At 38.4% G+C, this 15,345-nt stretch overlaps 2 protein-coding genes across 3 annotated transcripts in view; both read right to left on the reverse strand.

Annotated features, from left to right (window-relative positions):
- LOC120417510 (ribosomal protein S6 kinase 2 beta-like) overlaps window positions 1–6,475 on the reverse strand; it is a 52,420-nt gene extending 45,945 nt beyond the window's left edge. For both annotated transcript variants that reach the window (XM_039579588.2, XM_039579590.2), the window contains exon 1: window positions 5,803–6,475. In XM_039579588.2, coding sequence (XP_039435522.1) covers window positions 5,803–5,842 — 40 coding nt within the window. In that variant the 5' untranslated portion in view covers window positions 5,843–6,475. The remainder of the gene's footprint in view (window positions 1–5,802) is intronic.
- Window positions 6,476–9,465: 2,990 nt separating this feature from the next.
- On the reverse strand, window positions 9,466–10,803 carry LOC120417542 (ribosome production factor 2 homolog). Its single transcript, XM_039579624.2, has 3 exons — window positions 10,669–10,803; window positions 10,390–10,605; window positions 9,466–10,326 (listed from the first exon to the last, which is right to left on the reverse strand). The coding sequence occupies exons 1-3, from the start codon at window positions 10,686–10,688 to the stop codon at window positions 9,555–9,557; spliced, it is 1,008 nt and encodes a 335-aa protein (XP_039435558.1). The 5' UTR covers window positions 10,689–10,803; the 3' UTR covers window positions 9,466–9,554.
- Window positions 10,804–15,345: the final 4,542 nt, after the last annotated feature.

The raw sequence follows: 15,345 nt of genomic DNA on the forward strand, positions 1-15,345 counted from the left end.
AAAATCGATCATGTCGAGCCACCCTAGTGAATATATTCCTTCGTGGTTCTCGCATTTCGAGAATTGTTTTTTTTTTTCCGTGTAGTTAACCCTCTAACGGTCATGGTAGCACCAGTGCACCAAGACTTTGAGATCTAATATTTTAAACTGCTTCTTTTTGCACATGTTTAAGAAACACATAAACTAATTTCCGACCAAATTTCATCCATATTGAGGAAGTACGAGCTTTTTAACAGACCAAAACGTAAACAAAAATCGGGCATTTTTGAGAAAACAATTAGGCCGTTGCAAATATTTTTCAAAGTTTATGTTCATTAAAATGTTGAAACCATTGCTGTAAATTCAATGTTTAAATTTTTTCTGAAAAAAATGCTTGAGATCCAATTTTAACACATTAAAACAATAGTCTTCATGTAAGCCTGTCATGTCATGTCTATATTTTTTATATTGATTTTATGAAACTGAAAAATAATGCAAGAAAACAAAATTAATAATTTCGTAAAATTGTGAAATTTATTTAAAAAAAAACTTGGATTGTTGTCTAAAAATGAACCAAATGACACTGAATTTAAAATTCTTTCAGTTTTTATTGTGTTTACTTCACATTGAAGTTTTTTTTCTATTTTCTATTTTTTTTTTAAATAAATAAGTAAGCAAGGGCCTTGTGGCGCGGTGGTTAGCGGCTTCGGCGGTCGATCCCTAAGTTGCTATGGGGCGCGGGTTCGATTCCCGCCTTATCCTCCTGGCCTTCTATCACATGGGGAAGTAAAACGTCGATCCATTTGCGTAAAATAGGTTTCGGGTGACTCACTCTAGGACGCCTAGAAATGGGCAGAAACTTGCAACAGAGGCCACAAAAGACCCGGGGGTCGTTAAAGTGGATTTCTGGAAGTGGAAAAACTAATGTATTTTTCCAGAACAACTTTTCAGTGATAAAGTTTTTTAAATAAGCTTGGAAAAGCAAATTATTTATGCTGATCGCTGCAAATATATTTTTTTAATGATTCAAAAAATCAGGGAGCAAAAAGTATTTTTTTCATAAACTTTGAATTTCGAAGAATAACGAATTGAAAAAGATTTAATATATATTTTTACACTCAATAATTTTGTGTGTGTTTGAAATCATTTCAATTTTTTTTATATTTGAATAAAGGTGCACAACGAAGCAAACAGTTTTTTATTGTAAATGATATTCGAATCCAAATTTCGTTTGAATAAATTTTATCATGTCTCATTATTTTTTTATGTTGTAGTGTTGAGGAAATTAAACTTAAAAAAATTGCAACTACCGTTGAAACTTTAATGTTTTTTTGTAATTGCAATCGTCAAAACCAATAACTATACAATTAAAAACAAACAAAAATTAAAATGAGTCATATAAACACATTTTTGAAAGTCATCTTTGTTTTTCGTTCCTAAATCAAGATATTTGAATCTTATTTGCAACACTAGTTCTATTATTTATTTACTTTAAAAGAACCCAATCAAAAAAAATACTTTGTTAACTTTTTAAACTTTTATCAAATATTAATTCCGGCGAAGTCCAAACAAAAAAAAAATAAATTTTAAATTTCGATTTTTAAGGTTAATGCAAGACCTTTTGGTGCAAAATCTGGTACTGGAACGTCATCGTCCAGTGCACCGTGACGTGACGCAATGTTCAAAATGCTTGCAATCTGGGCATGGTGGAATGAACTGTGGCATCAAAAGTCGTTGTACAACGTGCGGAGGTGAGCACAAAACGCAAGCTTGCAACACAATCACAAGAACATCGAAGCAAAATGCTGCAAAAACTGTGGTGGCGACCGTTCCGCGAAGAATCGGAGCTGCCCAAAACGAACCGAATTTGTGAAAGTTCGGCAGCAAGCGACGACTAGGCACCAACCAATTTCCCGTTTTGGCATTACCAGGAGTGGGATCTGTTTGAGTGGTTACGAATATACAGCCATTGCCTTTGATTCAGTGGCCAAAAGTTGCAGAGAGTACAACAACTCCAGGCTTCAGTCAACCGAGGGAACACCAACCAACGTCAACGGATGAAGGCAGTAGTTACCTGTTTTCACCACAAGAACTTCTGAACATTTTCATCGAGATGACAACAATACTGCGTGGTTCAAAACTCGTGCGGAACAAGTAAGAGCTGTTGCAGGATTTACGTAAAATATAGTTCGTAGAATCCTACTCGAGAATATTTCAATGATTTTTTACTGAAATGCATTTTTTACAACGCAAAAATGTTTAATTTGTGCATGACGAAGGCCGATTTTCAAAAAGTTTATTTTTAAAAAAGATAAAAATATTTTTATGTTGGGAGATCGAAGTAGGTCGCGCTGCGGGTCGGACGCAAATTTTTGTGCTCCTGTCATTTACATGGAGTTTTCAAAATTTAAATGTCTTTACGGTTCAAACGGTTTTTGAATGTTTTAAAACTTGTGCACCTGGTGAAGAAGGAAACTGTTACGGACAGCTTTAAACCAGACGGCGCTGCGAAACGATTGTGCTCCCTGCGGCATAGAACGGCTGTTCAAGATCGAGTTGTTCAAACCCGGTGAGGAATTTCCTTTTTGCATCCTTATTCAATTTTCAAGTGTTGCAGGAGCGGCCGTGGCTGACTGGTTACGGTGTTCGCTTTTTAAACGAATGGTTCTGGGTTCGATTCCCATCTGCTCCCAACGATGAACATGAAGAAAAAATCAAAATTGTTCGAGGCGGGGTTCGATTCCCCGTCCAGATTCGCGGCTTTATGAGCTATGACTGGAATTAGGAACACTGACTGTTACTGTTTACCGCTAAAAAAAAAATTTCGGTTAAAAATTTCCCATTTCCAAAAAAAATATTCTAAACATACCCGCCATAATCCACACAGCTACGTTTATTTTGCTAATGGCAAATGTTCGTGAGAGTTGGGTACTGTTCTAATTTGTAACACTCACTCACCCCCAAGCGCCCACACATACACATATGTTCGTGTACCTGTAGATCAAGAGAACTGCGGGGGCGGTTGAAAAGGTGCTAGTTTGCGTTCGCGAGCGTGCTCTTATCACACCATTAACACACAGAATAACCCACCCACGCAACTTCCCCTCCCTCAACCCGCTTTGCGCTGGCCGAATTTTTCACTTCTATTCCAATCAATTAGGAAGGCTTCCGAGAATCTTGTGAATAATATCAGTGATGTGTTGTCGCGTAGGTCGGCAGGGGGCGAAAAATTAATAACGTTAAAAAGAGATTTGCCGGTGGGAGTCAAGAGGAGAAAGGGATGTCAAATGTTGGGAAAATTGAAAATTGATACCTTCGTCTAATTTTCGAGGTGTTTTGTTTGGCTGAGTAAACAATTCCGGGTAGATAGGCGGTTTTGATTGGACTGTTTGATCTACAATTCGGCGGAATTATGATTGATTGCATGTGAGGTAAACTGAGCTCAACTTGATGACATTATTATTTTAAACAACTTTCAGGTGTCTCAATCGTGTAATAAAACTTGATGAAACGTTGTTTGGAATTCACTCGTTGATTCGTATATCCTAAAATTCCCGAAACAAATTATAGGTCACTTGTGACTTGTGACACTTGTGAGGAGGTATTACACTATGGCAAAAAAAAAACAAACAAACAAACAAACCCGCACTTTATCGGGTTTGACAGTTTGACTAACTCTTAAACAAGACAAAATGTATGCAAGCTGACGTTTCTGCAAATAAATGTTGGCGAACAAACAACGCAGACAAACTGGCAAACTATCAAAACGAGCGAATTTGTTTGTTTGCCGTAGCCTAAATCCTCTTTGATGTGTTTGATTTTTAAATTGTGTATACAGTCCAGACTCGATTATCAGAAGCCTCGATTTTCCGAACCCGCGATTATCCGAAGGTTTGTATGGGCCTTCAGGGAATGGAGTTTTTGTTTCGATTTCTTTTTCATTTTATTTGTTTTGAAATTTTAACATTCGAGTTCTGCGACTCCATTTTAATCAAATTTCAGTTGTTGATTGCACATTAAACAATTAAATGCGTTTTTCAGTACAACATCACCGCCATTTTGGCAACCATCTTGGATTTAAATATTCAAAATCATTTTAGCGTAGTTTAGGGGTCATACAATAAAAAATCAACAATCAAAAATTAAACAACGGATAATCGAATATGGACTGCAGTCATTTTTAGAAACTAAAGCCTCGATGCTAACCATTGAGTTGTTTTTTTTAGGTTTGAAGTATTGCCCGAACCACAAACTTTTTTCAAACGAAAAATAATAATTACAGCAAGTCAAAACATAGCCAGTATTGAAAAAATAGTTGATAAAAATAAGATGCTTATGGTATTGTTGAATTTCAAATGAGATTTAGGAAATATATGTATCAAAAACAGCAATGAAAGTATTTTTAATTGCAAAAATAAATCATATCTTGACAACTAAAACAGCAGTTGGAATCTTCAGCAACTGATCTGTCAAACTGACACAAGAAGATTACAGAATTTTCAGCCAAATAATTTGACATTTCTTTTGCAGAAAATTTCAGTTGTTTTGACAATAATTTTACTGAAATTTTAGTAAATCATCTGTCAAAGTGATTAATAACGATTAACTGAAAATTCAGTAAAAAATAAAATCTGAATCCTTTACTCAAATTTCTCTTGATGAAATTTCAGTAAAACAAATTTCAGAAAAAAAACTATGTTGAATTTCTGCGAAAAAACTTCAGGTCAAGAATTTAAATAAATCTTATTATATATTGGGCAATCGCAAATCTGAACTAATTAATAATAATTTGCAAATATTCAAGTCAACAAGACGGCGACGGTTTATGTACTAACAAAACAATAATATTGGACTAGCTTGTAGTGTTGAAAGCTATCAATTTCACACTCAAAATCTAACATTGGATGCAGCGATGGAATAATCATCATCAAAAGAAAATATTTGGACGATCAACAAGAGAAAAAATCCAAAGGGAGCTTGGCTCTTTTCTCTCGCGCACGAAAGATCGGTAAAAAGAATCCAAAAAAATCATCATCTTGATTATTCGGCGGAACATCTTTTTCACTACTACTCTTTCAAGTGTAACGTCACACGTCAAAATATGACCTGTCACATTTTGTAGATGGGCAATGTTTGTAAACAAAGTGAAATCAATTTTATTAAGTGGTGCTGACAAGGAAATTCACAAAAAAATCATCAGCAGATTGATTTTCTTGGAGAATTTCGGGAGCGATTTTCTTTTGCGTGATTTGTCTCCTCTCTCTTTCGCGGGTGAAGAAAGTTCGCAAGCGAAATTGATTTTTTTGTGATTATTCCATCCCTGATTGGATGCAATTTTTGCATCAACCCTACGCCCATCCGGGATTTGCCCTCCCATCCCCACTGCTCAGCCCGCAAGAGGGGGCCCAACCACGAGTGTGCATATTGGTAAACAAAACATTTACCACAACCACCCTTTGCTTGCGCAGCAGCAGCACTGTGATAGAAACAGAGGCGTTTACTCTGAGTATTGGGTTTTAATGTAAATAATAGGTTAAATAATAAACGCCGTTAAAAATAAAACTGGAAGCAAAAATTAAGACTAAATTTAGACACGCAGAAAAAAGAGACTGACTGGGAAAAACAATAGTACAAGAGACACAGCTAGTAAAGTAACAGTACAAAAAGTCAACTTGCTCAAAGAGATCACAAAAAGAGTGTTTTCGGTTGGGTGGTTGGTTGGGACAAGAGACAAGAAAAAGAGGGCTCTGGCTGGATGGGTGGGAGACATAGTTGGAGCAGGGTAGAAGAGGGACTGTGGTGGCCTACGGGGGTCGGACGTACCTCGGTACCGACGATACTGTGTGGGACTTTCTCTCTCCATGGGTCCACCGAGTTGGCCAGTGGCATTCTCGACGATTGCTTCACTTTTGGAAATGTTGACCGCTGGAATGGGACACTGCGGCGGCAAGTGGTGCTGGTTGCGGGGCTGAACGACCTGCTCTTCCAGCGCACCCACTCATCGACACAGAAGCAAACCGGAAGTGGGACCCCCTCTGCACACAACCAGCGAGCACACACACACACACACAGATTACACTTGATGGCACTGGCTCTGACAGATGTGCTGCTCTGGAGCTTCTTTTTTCACCTCCAGGAGACGACACTCCAAGGATTTTCACTTGTCAGCCTGCTTCTGCTTCTTTTTCCACACTTTCCCACTGCAGCAATCCCAGCAGCAACCAGATGTGGACCAACAATCAAAAGACGATGACGAAAAAAAAAAGATGCTGCAAATCTTCCTTTCAAGGGCACTTCATCCCAGCAACCATCGGAATTCCTCCAGCACTTTCCGTTGCGCTGTTTTTTTTTTTTTTTTGCTTCTCCGGTCAGCCTCGCTCCCACCACAAACAATAACAACTATTTAGCAAATATCACACAAACTTTAGGTCCAGCAAATGCAACACACACATTGGACACGGGCACGGAAGAACAAATTTGCGACGACCGCACGACTCCGGATTGCGTTGGGAAATGATTTTGCCTTTCCTGCCCTCTTCTGACACTGGGCTGCTGTTGATTTTGCGTTGCGGTGACTTCACGCACACCACGGCACCCACACCAGGGTTGCCGTGTTGTCCAAGGGAGATCTGTTCTTTCCTGTGGGAGAAGTCTGTATGAGATCTGTAGCGACATTTTTGAAAAATCTGCAACATGAAATTAAAACTTAAAAGATTTTTGTTCAGTTTCCAAAACTAGGTGTTGCTGAGTTCATGATTCCTTTGGGAACCAACAAAGAGAGATGTATTCCTCGATATTAGCTCCTGAAAAGTGCTAAAAGTGCAAAAATACCTCACGGCAAGAAAAAGAGGCGGTCCTCACCAGCAGGATCGGGAGATTTGAAGAAGCTGAAGAATGCCTACCTGCAAAGCCAGGCAGTTTTAGCAAGGACGCTCAAAATTCGTCTGGTAACCAGTTCGCTACCCTCCCTGTGGACGTGAGCGAGAAGTTTTTTTTTTTGTAAAAACATCGTCATAGAGGAGAAAATCGTGACGTCAGAAATGAACTCAAATCACTCAAAGTTCATTTTGTGAGTGACTTTAACATTTTGGCCTAGTTTGACAGCTACCTCGTTCCCAGGTTTTCTGTGGGAGAGAAAAGGAGGCGAATACTTTATGAAAATCATACCTGTCAAAATTCAAAATATCGAGAAGATCGACAGCCAGAGAGTCGACTGTAAGTGGTCAGCTGTGGCTCTTCAGCTTTAGTTTGCTTTTCGTGATTTAAACGCTGTTAATTTTTATAACTTTAAAAATATGTTATTTATCATTTTTGTAACACTAGGTACAATGAGGAAAGTGTTGCGGAGTTCATGATTCCTTTCGGAACCAACAACGAGAGAGGTACTCCTCGATATTAGCTCCTGAAAAGTGGTAAAAGTGCAAAAATACCTCACGGTAAGAAAAAGAGGCGGTCCCGAGGGCGGTCCTCACCAGCAGGATCGGGAGATTTGAAGAAGCTGAAGAATGCCGATGCGCTACCTGCAAAGCCAGGCAGTTTGAGCAAGGAAGCTCAAAATTCGTCTGGAAACCAGTTCGTTACCCTCCCTGTGGACGTGAGCGAGAAGGTTTTGCCTTCCTCACGTTACTGAGGAAAGGCTATAAAATCACTCGAATAATGAACTTCTCAAAAAGACCTCCTAGACCCACCTTCATGTATACCTATCGACTCAGAATCAAATCAAATTCTGAGCAAATGTCTGTGTGTGTGGTGGGATGTTGATCAAAAAATTGTCACTCGATTATCTCGACATTGGCTAAATCGATTTTGTCCGTTTTGGCGTCATTCGATCCGTTTTAGGGTCCCATAAGTCGCTATTAAAAATTATGCAGTTTAGTTAATTACTTCAAAAGTTATGCTAAAAAAAACCATATCAGCAAAAGTCCGGAAGATTGTAAAAAGGGTGGTTTTTGTAAGAAAACCCGTCATGCTATACATTTTCAGAAAGGTATTTAAAAGACCTTTCCAACGCGTCTAAGACATTGAAGATCTGACAACCCTATCAAAAGTTATGAGCACTTAAGTGTTATTTATACGCTTTTTGAAGGCCGGATCTCAGATAATTTGATGGAAACGTTGTCCGGATCTCTCATGCGACCTATCGTAGGATGGGTATTCAAAAGACCTTTCCAACGCGTCCAAAACATTGAAGATCTGACAACCCTATCTAAAGTTATAAGCACTTAAGTGTTATTTACGCACTTTTTGCAATTTGAATAGCACCCTTTAAATGTGAGGAAGGCGCCAAACACCTTAGGGTGGATTAAGTAACGTTTTTTTTTTTGTAAAAACATCGTCATTGGATTCGGTGCGAAAGTGGCTGAGTTCCATTCGCTTGTGTGCTGATGGACTCAAAATTCTGCTACCTGGCAGAAATGATTACAACTATGTTCGGGATTTCTTGAACAACACAAAGATTGAAAACTACAGCCATGACAATCCAGGTAAACGCCCCATGAAACAGGTCCTCCGAGGCCTGTATGACATGGATGTGAGTGTGCTGAGAGAAGAGCTCAAAAATCTTAAGTTGAACGTGATTGAAGTCTTCAAGATGACGAGACACAACAAGGACATCAAGTATCGTGATCAACTGTACCTGGTTCATCTCGAGAAAGGATCGACAACGCCGTCTGAGCTGAAAGCAGTTCGGGCAATTTTCAACATCATCGTGACTTGAAAACGTTATCGTCCAGTGCACCGTGACGTGACACAGTGTTCGAACTGGTTGCAGTTTGGACATGGTGGAAGGAAATGTTTCATCAAGAGTCGTTGTGCAACCTGCGGAGGTGAGCACAAAGCTCAAGCTTGCAACACAATCAACGTGAACAACGAAGTCAAATGCTTCAATTGCTGTGGCGACCATTCGACCAAGAATCGGAGCTGCCCAATACGTGTTGAGTTTGTAAAAATTCGACATCAAGCGACGACGAGGCACCAACCAAATCGTCACAAAACTCCACCAGCATTCACTGACGTGGATTTTCCTGCTTTGGCGTCGCCAGGAGCGGGATCTGCTCAAGTGGTTCCAAATCTGCAGCCATTGCCGTTGAATCAGCGGCAAAAAGTTGCAGAGAATACAACACCTCTAGACTTCAGTCAGCAACCGAGGGAAAACCAACCAGCATCAACGGGTGATCAGGCGAACAAACACCCCGGCGATCTAGATCCGAGCTTCCGTACTAGCCTTAATCTTTTTCTTTTACCGATTTTTTGTAAATTTCTGGAGTTTTTTTTTTTTGGAAAAGGTCCAATAAATCAAATTTCCAGTTTTTGCTTTTCGGGTGTTTTTGAAACCGCCTTGGGTCAGGGGTATTAAAAAAACCAAAACTTGCCCAAAAAGAAAAACTGAAATTTTGATTTATTGGACCTTTTAAAAAATAACTCCAGATTTCTTGTTAATAAAGTTAATCGATTTAAAACCTAAAACTAACAGAAAAAAATGCCATGTCATGTTTCAAGATTAAGTTTTTTTAAATTTTTACTGTTTTATTGATTGATATTAATATTGAAATAAAGTGCCTACCAGGTAAACCGTTTCACTCATCACTATCAACGTCCATTCCACCGTCGCCACCGTCATACTCCTGGTCGGACCCATTCCCGTCAGAATCCGCCGCACCGGCCGCCGCCGCCGCGGCTTTTCCCTGCTTCCGCTTCACCCGGTCGGCCTTCCGCTCTTCGGCCGTCTTCTTCAGACCCTTCATCTTGCGCGTCTGCAGCACGTTGATGTCCTGCTTGCCGACGTGCACCCGGCCGTGCACATTGCCCAGCTCGTCCCGGGAAATGTTCTTCCGCTTGGCGACCTTCAGAATCGCCGGCTGCTTCATGGCCGTCTTGTAGAGGTCGTCCGAGGCCAGCTTGGTGCGCCGGATGGTCAGATCCATCGACGGGCCCATCTCGGACAGTTCGATGCGGGGTGTCCGCTGGCCGCTCTTTTTCAGCATGATTCGGTACGAGCGCATCAGGATGGTCAGGTCTTCGGTGATTGTGAAACTGAGCACGTGTTCCAGGCCCTGCAGCCGTATCGTGGACACGTCGTCAATGTGGAACATGTCTAGGAGCAGACTCCGAATTCGGCGCAGTTCCTCGGTGAGTTTCCACTTGTACCCGTTGAAGACGATTACGGGTTTGACGAAGGCTGAGATTTTCTCGCTTTTAAAGTCCTGCAGGCTTTTGTACTGCTTGATGCCAAACTCGACCATGTCCAGGATCTGTTCGTCGTAGATGCGACCGAAGATCAGGTTGTTTGGACGCTTCTTCGAGGACGAGCCGAACATGAACAGGTGACAGTCGTTCGATTTGGCCAACCTGAAATGAGGAAACGTTAGAGTTGAGGCTACCTGGTCAACACAAAAAAATAAAAGTTCTTACTGTTCCAGCGGTGTCGCATCCTCAAACATCGTAACGTCGTTGTTCCGTCGCATCAGACTGACCAGCGGCTTCTTGAACAGGTTCATATCCTTGAGCGCTTGCCGGATTTCGTGCGAACACTTGCGACCTTCCATGATGAGCGTTTTCTTGGGATTTTCGATCGTTTTGGGCTCTCGGGCATCGAGCGCACGCCGGCCACGACGCGTGACCGGTTTCCTTTAGGGGGAGAAAATATACCATTATAATCGCTCATCTTTCCGGCACCTGCCGCAAACTCACTTTATTCTTCCAGAGGACATGATCTGCGTAAATCCTGATTTTTATTACAAAATATTTCTCGACCACGTCCAAACACAACCGAATTCCAACGAAAAGAGCGAAACACGTTGTTTTGTTTACGAAAGCAGCTTGACAGGTAACAACCGCTCACATCTCTAGTAGACAAGACCCGAACCAAAAATGCAAAAGTGCCAACCTTGCAGAATGAAATCGGCATGTCTGCTCGCATCTCGTAGCTGAAACAAAAATGGCGAATCGTGCACGCTGCAAGAAGTTTGAGCAAAATTAAGAGCGAGTTTTTCACCAATGTGTAACAGGTCGTATTAGGGGTAAAACAGGTTTTCGCCTACTTGATACAGCATTTGACGTATCCAGATTTTTAAGCGAAAATGGCGTTCGAATGGTGAACGCCCGAATTGTCAAAATCACGCAGTGGTACCAACATTGCGAAAAAAGTGTGCCATGGCATGACACCCACATTTTTTGTCTAATGTTGGTGCTACTGCGCGATTTTGACATATCGGACGTTCAACATTCGAACGCCATCTTTGCTTAAAAACCTGGGTAACACAGGGTAAATAAGATCTATTTCTTTTTTCAAAAATGTTTTATTTAATTATATTTTAAATCAAATTTACAACTCTAATACCTATAACATACGTGAAATTGTCCGAGGATTTCGAATATGACAAAATTGAGACCAAAAAGTGCCGCTATGGCGGCCTACAGGGCAAAAACTAACGTTGTAAAATGTTTGTTCTAGAAAAATCGAAAAACTATGAGAAAAACTGCGATCGGCCAAAAAGTTATTTCCGTAGGCTTATAAACCATGTAATTACCTATCTTTTGACCTATGGGAGTATGGGTGTTGGAGGCTGTTGCAAAAAGATATTAAGGTTTTAAAAAAATCCATTTTTGACTGTAATTTGCAAAAGCTAAGAGAAAAAGTCGAACCAATCCTGGATGTCTATGGCACATTTTGAAGTGCTTCAAAAGACCTTTCGAATGCATCTAAGAGAGTTGGAATTGATGAAGTTTTACGGAAATGCGAGCAATTTTAAGATTTTTTAGGTTTTTTGGACCTCAAACTTCAAAGCCCATTTTACCCCACTTCCCTTTGTCGTAGAGGGCTCATATTTGGCATGAGTTCATCTCATGTATAGACAAACAAACGCTGAAAGTTTCATCCAAATCGGAGCACCTCGATACGACCTCTAGAACAAACCGAGCAATATTTACAAATGCTGCCTCTTAAGTTTTTATTACCTTTCATCAAATTGACTTTTTCTGGAGTTTTTTTTTTAAAGGTCCAATAAACCAAATTTTCAGTTTTTGCTTTTTACGTGTTTTTCAATACCCCTGACTCAAGGCAGTTTCAAAAACACCCAAAAAGCAAAAAACTGGAAATTTGGTTTATTGGACCTTTTCAAAAAAAAAAACTCCAGATTTTTATATGCGATTTTTTAACTGCTGCTGCTGCTATGTTTGTTGTTGGTTGGTCAAAGTCAAACTAAAAAGTGGCGAACTGTCACTTTTTACACGGCGCTCATGCACACTATCAAAACAAGCGCTTGTTAGTGTGTGAGAACTCCGTGTAAAAGGGGTGTTAAAATAAAAAGTGATCCCGTTCGTTTGACAACAGTTGGTGTCAAATAGAGCGTCCAATTTCCCGTCCCGGGAAAAAAATTCCCGGGAATTCCCGGGATTTCCCGGAAAAAAATATTTCCCATTTCCCGGGAAATTTGTAAATTTCCCGGGAATTCCCGAAATACAAGCCGAAGTATAAATTTTCCTACCTTTTTGGCACCAATGTTTTGAAATTATACAAAAAATAATAATTATTTATTTATTTTTTGTTTGCTTATATGTTGGACCACAAAACTTACGCTGTAATGGAATGAATACAAACTATTTTATTTTTGACAATCTTTTTAAATGTTTTTTTGTAATATCATTTGAAAATAAGATATTTACATCTTCCGGCCACGATCAACATAGAGATTTGTTTGACTTTTTTTACCTTGAACAAGTCGGATGGAAATTAAACTGATATAATTAAACTTTTATAAAAGGTTTGTGTGAGAAGAATTTGTTTCTAAGTATTTGAGAAATTACATAAGATTAGAGCGTCCAATTTCCCGAAAAAAAAAATATTTCCCGTTTCCCGGGAAATTTGTTAATTTCCCGGGAATTCCCGAAATTCAAGCGAAAGTATACATTTTCTTAATTTTTTTAACTGTTTTTTGAAAATGTTCTGAAAAAATAATAAATGAACAAACTCAACATGGGTTTGTTTAATTAAATGTTTTGTTTGGTTTATTTATAATTAATATGATAATCAGAAATTATGATATCAGAATTATTTCTGATAATATTAATTTTTGAAACAACTGGAAATAGATCTTGCTTAATGAGTATTGAATTATTACAATTAGGTAAGCTTTTAACAAATTAATGTTATTTCATCAAAACAAATTAGGGACCATCCATAAACCACGTGGACACTTTAAGGGGGGGGTATGGCTATTGTCCACGATCCATAGAAAAAAGATTTTTTTTGTATGGACAATTGTCCACGAAGGGGGGGGGGGGTAACAGATTCCCCAAAAAGTGTCCACGTGGTTTATGGATGATCCCTTACAAATACCTCCAAATTAAAACTGAGATTTTTTTACATTTTTGTTTATCATGATCAAATGAGATGAAAATCGATTTTGTGCAAAAAGAATTAATTAAAATGATTGAATACCTAGTACTAAAAAAACTACAATTTGAAGTAAAAGAATTATGGAGCACTGGTGCAACTACAGGTTTTAGAGGATTTAATGTGAAAAATATGAGACTTTTTGTGGAATCTTGTTAATTTATCGTATAATTTAGATCATGTTGCATGATAATACAAAAAAGATCATTGAAAAATTACTGTCTATTGTTTTTTCTCAAAAAATGCAAAAATATATTCAAAACTTGCTTCAAATATTTGAAAACATTAGGTTGTTTGGAGTAAAACCAACACTAAAAAGCTTTACCATTTATTCAAGATCTGAAACCAGTATTTGTCATGAAAAACATAATTTCTGCATTTTTTGTTCTCATTTCAAGTTTAAAATTTCTCATCAAAAAATACCAAAATACATTTTCTTGTAGTTGAATGATTTTTAACATGCAGTCAAGCTGTTAATTGATCTTCACACTTATTTAAACCATTAATGTTAATGTCCTATACAATTTTGTTACATAATATTAATTAAAACCAAGATCAAAACAATTTTCAATAAATTTAAAATTTCCCGGGAATTCCCGGGATTTCCCGGGAAATTGGCTGAAAATTTCCCGTTTCCCGGGAAATTTGTAACCCCGGGAAATTGGACGCTCTAGTGTCAAACCATCGGGGTTTGAGTGTACACTGAAAGAAAATGATACACGGTAAAATAAATTTTGGTGATTTTCTATTTAACTTTTTGTCACTAAAACTTGATTTGCAAAAAACACTATTTTAATTATTTTGATATGTTCTAGAGGACATCAAATGTCAACTTTTCAGAAATTTCCAGGTTGTGCAAAAAATCTTTGACCGAGTTATGAATTTTTGAATCAATACAGATTTTTTCAGAAAATCGAAAAATTGGTCGCACAAATATTTCAACTTCATTTTTCGATGTAAAATCAAATTTGCAATCAAAAAGTACTCCAGTGAAATTTTCATAAAGTGCACCGTTTTCAAGTTTATAGCCAGTTTTAGGTAACTGTTTTGAAAAAAGTCAGTTTTCCATTTTTTTAAATGAGTGCACATGTTTGCCCACCTTTGAAAAAAAAAATATTTTTGAAAGGCTTTTGAAAAACTTTGTTGACCTTTAGTTGCTGAGATATTGCCATGCAAAGGTTTCAAAAGCAGGAAAATTGATGTTTTTTAAGTCTCACCCAAACGACCCACCATTTTCTATCGTCGATATCTCAGCAACTAATGGTCCGATTTTCAATGTTAAAATATGAAACACTCGTGAAATTTTCCAAACATTCAATATTACGCCCTTTTGATATGTCAGTCTTGATTTAAAAAAAATGAAAATATTGTTTTTTGGAAAAGATCGGAAAAATTCAATTGTGTTTATATTTTAACATCGGACCTTTAGTGAAATTTTAAGATGCTTTTTCTTTATGTTCATGTAGCATTCATTCAATGGTGCTGTTCCCACAATTGGGTCCTAAAATAAAGCTTAGATTGCTGATATTATTGTTTACAGCGAAAAAGCTTATTTTTCTGAGCACAATGACCCTTTGTATGACCCCAAAGAGTTTAAAATGGATTTTTAAATCAATTTTGAAAAATTAACCTCGTGGTCCTTCTTGACAGAAAAGCTCCTACTTGACAGCTCGTTCCAAGGGGACCATAGTTGATCCATCGAAAAAAATGTTGTCTTGTCAAAAAAAAATTTGCATTAAAATGAAAAAAAGGGATTAGAAATGGTTTTTAATCGTGTTTTTTACCGTTGTACATGAAAATTGACATAGGGCTTTAGTACCCAATTGGCTTGTTTCGTTTTGCATTTGCCTCGTTGCTGAAATTAGCCCACTCTGTGGTTTCTGCTGGTTCGACGATCAACAACTTTAGGAAGTCTTTTTTCAAGAAGAACTATTTGGTGGCTGAAAAACGCGGCTTCCGAAAGGTTAAGGTAC

The sequence above is a fragment of the Culex pipiens genome, chromosome 3, assembly GCF_016801865.2.
Source record: "Culex pipiens pallens isolate TS chromosome 3, TS_CPP_V2, whole genome shotgun sequence".
NCBI lineage: Eukaryota > Metazoa > Arthropoda > Insecta > Diptera > Culicidae > Culex > Culex pipiens.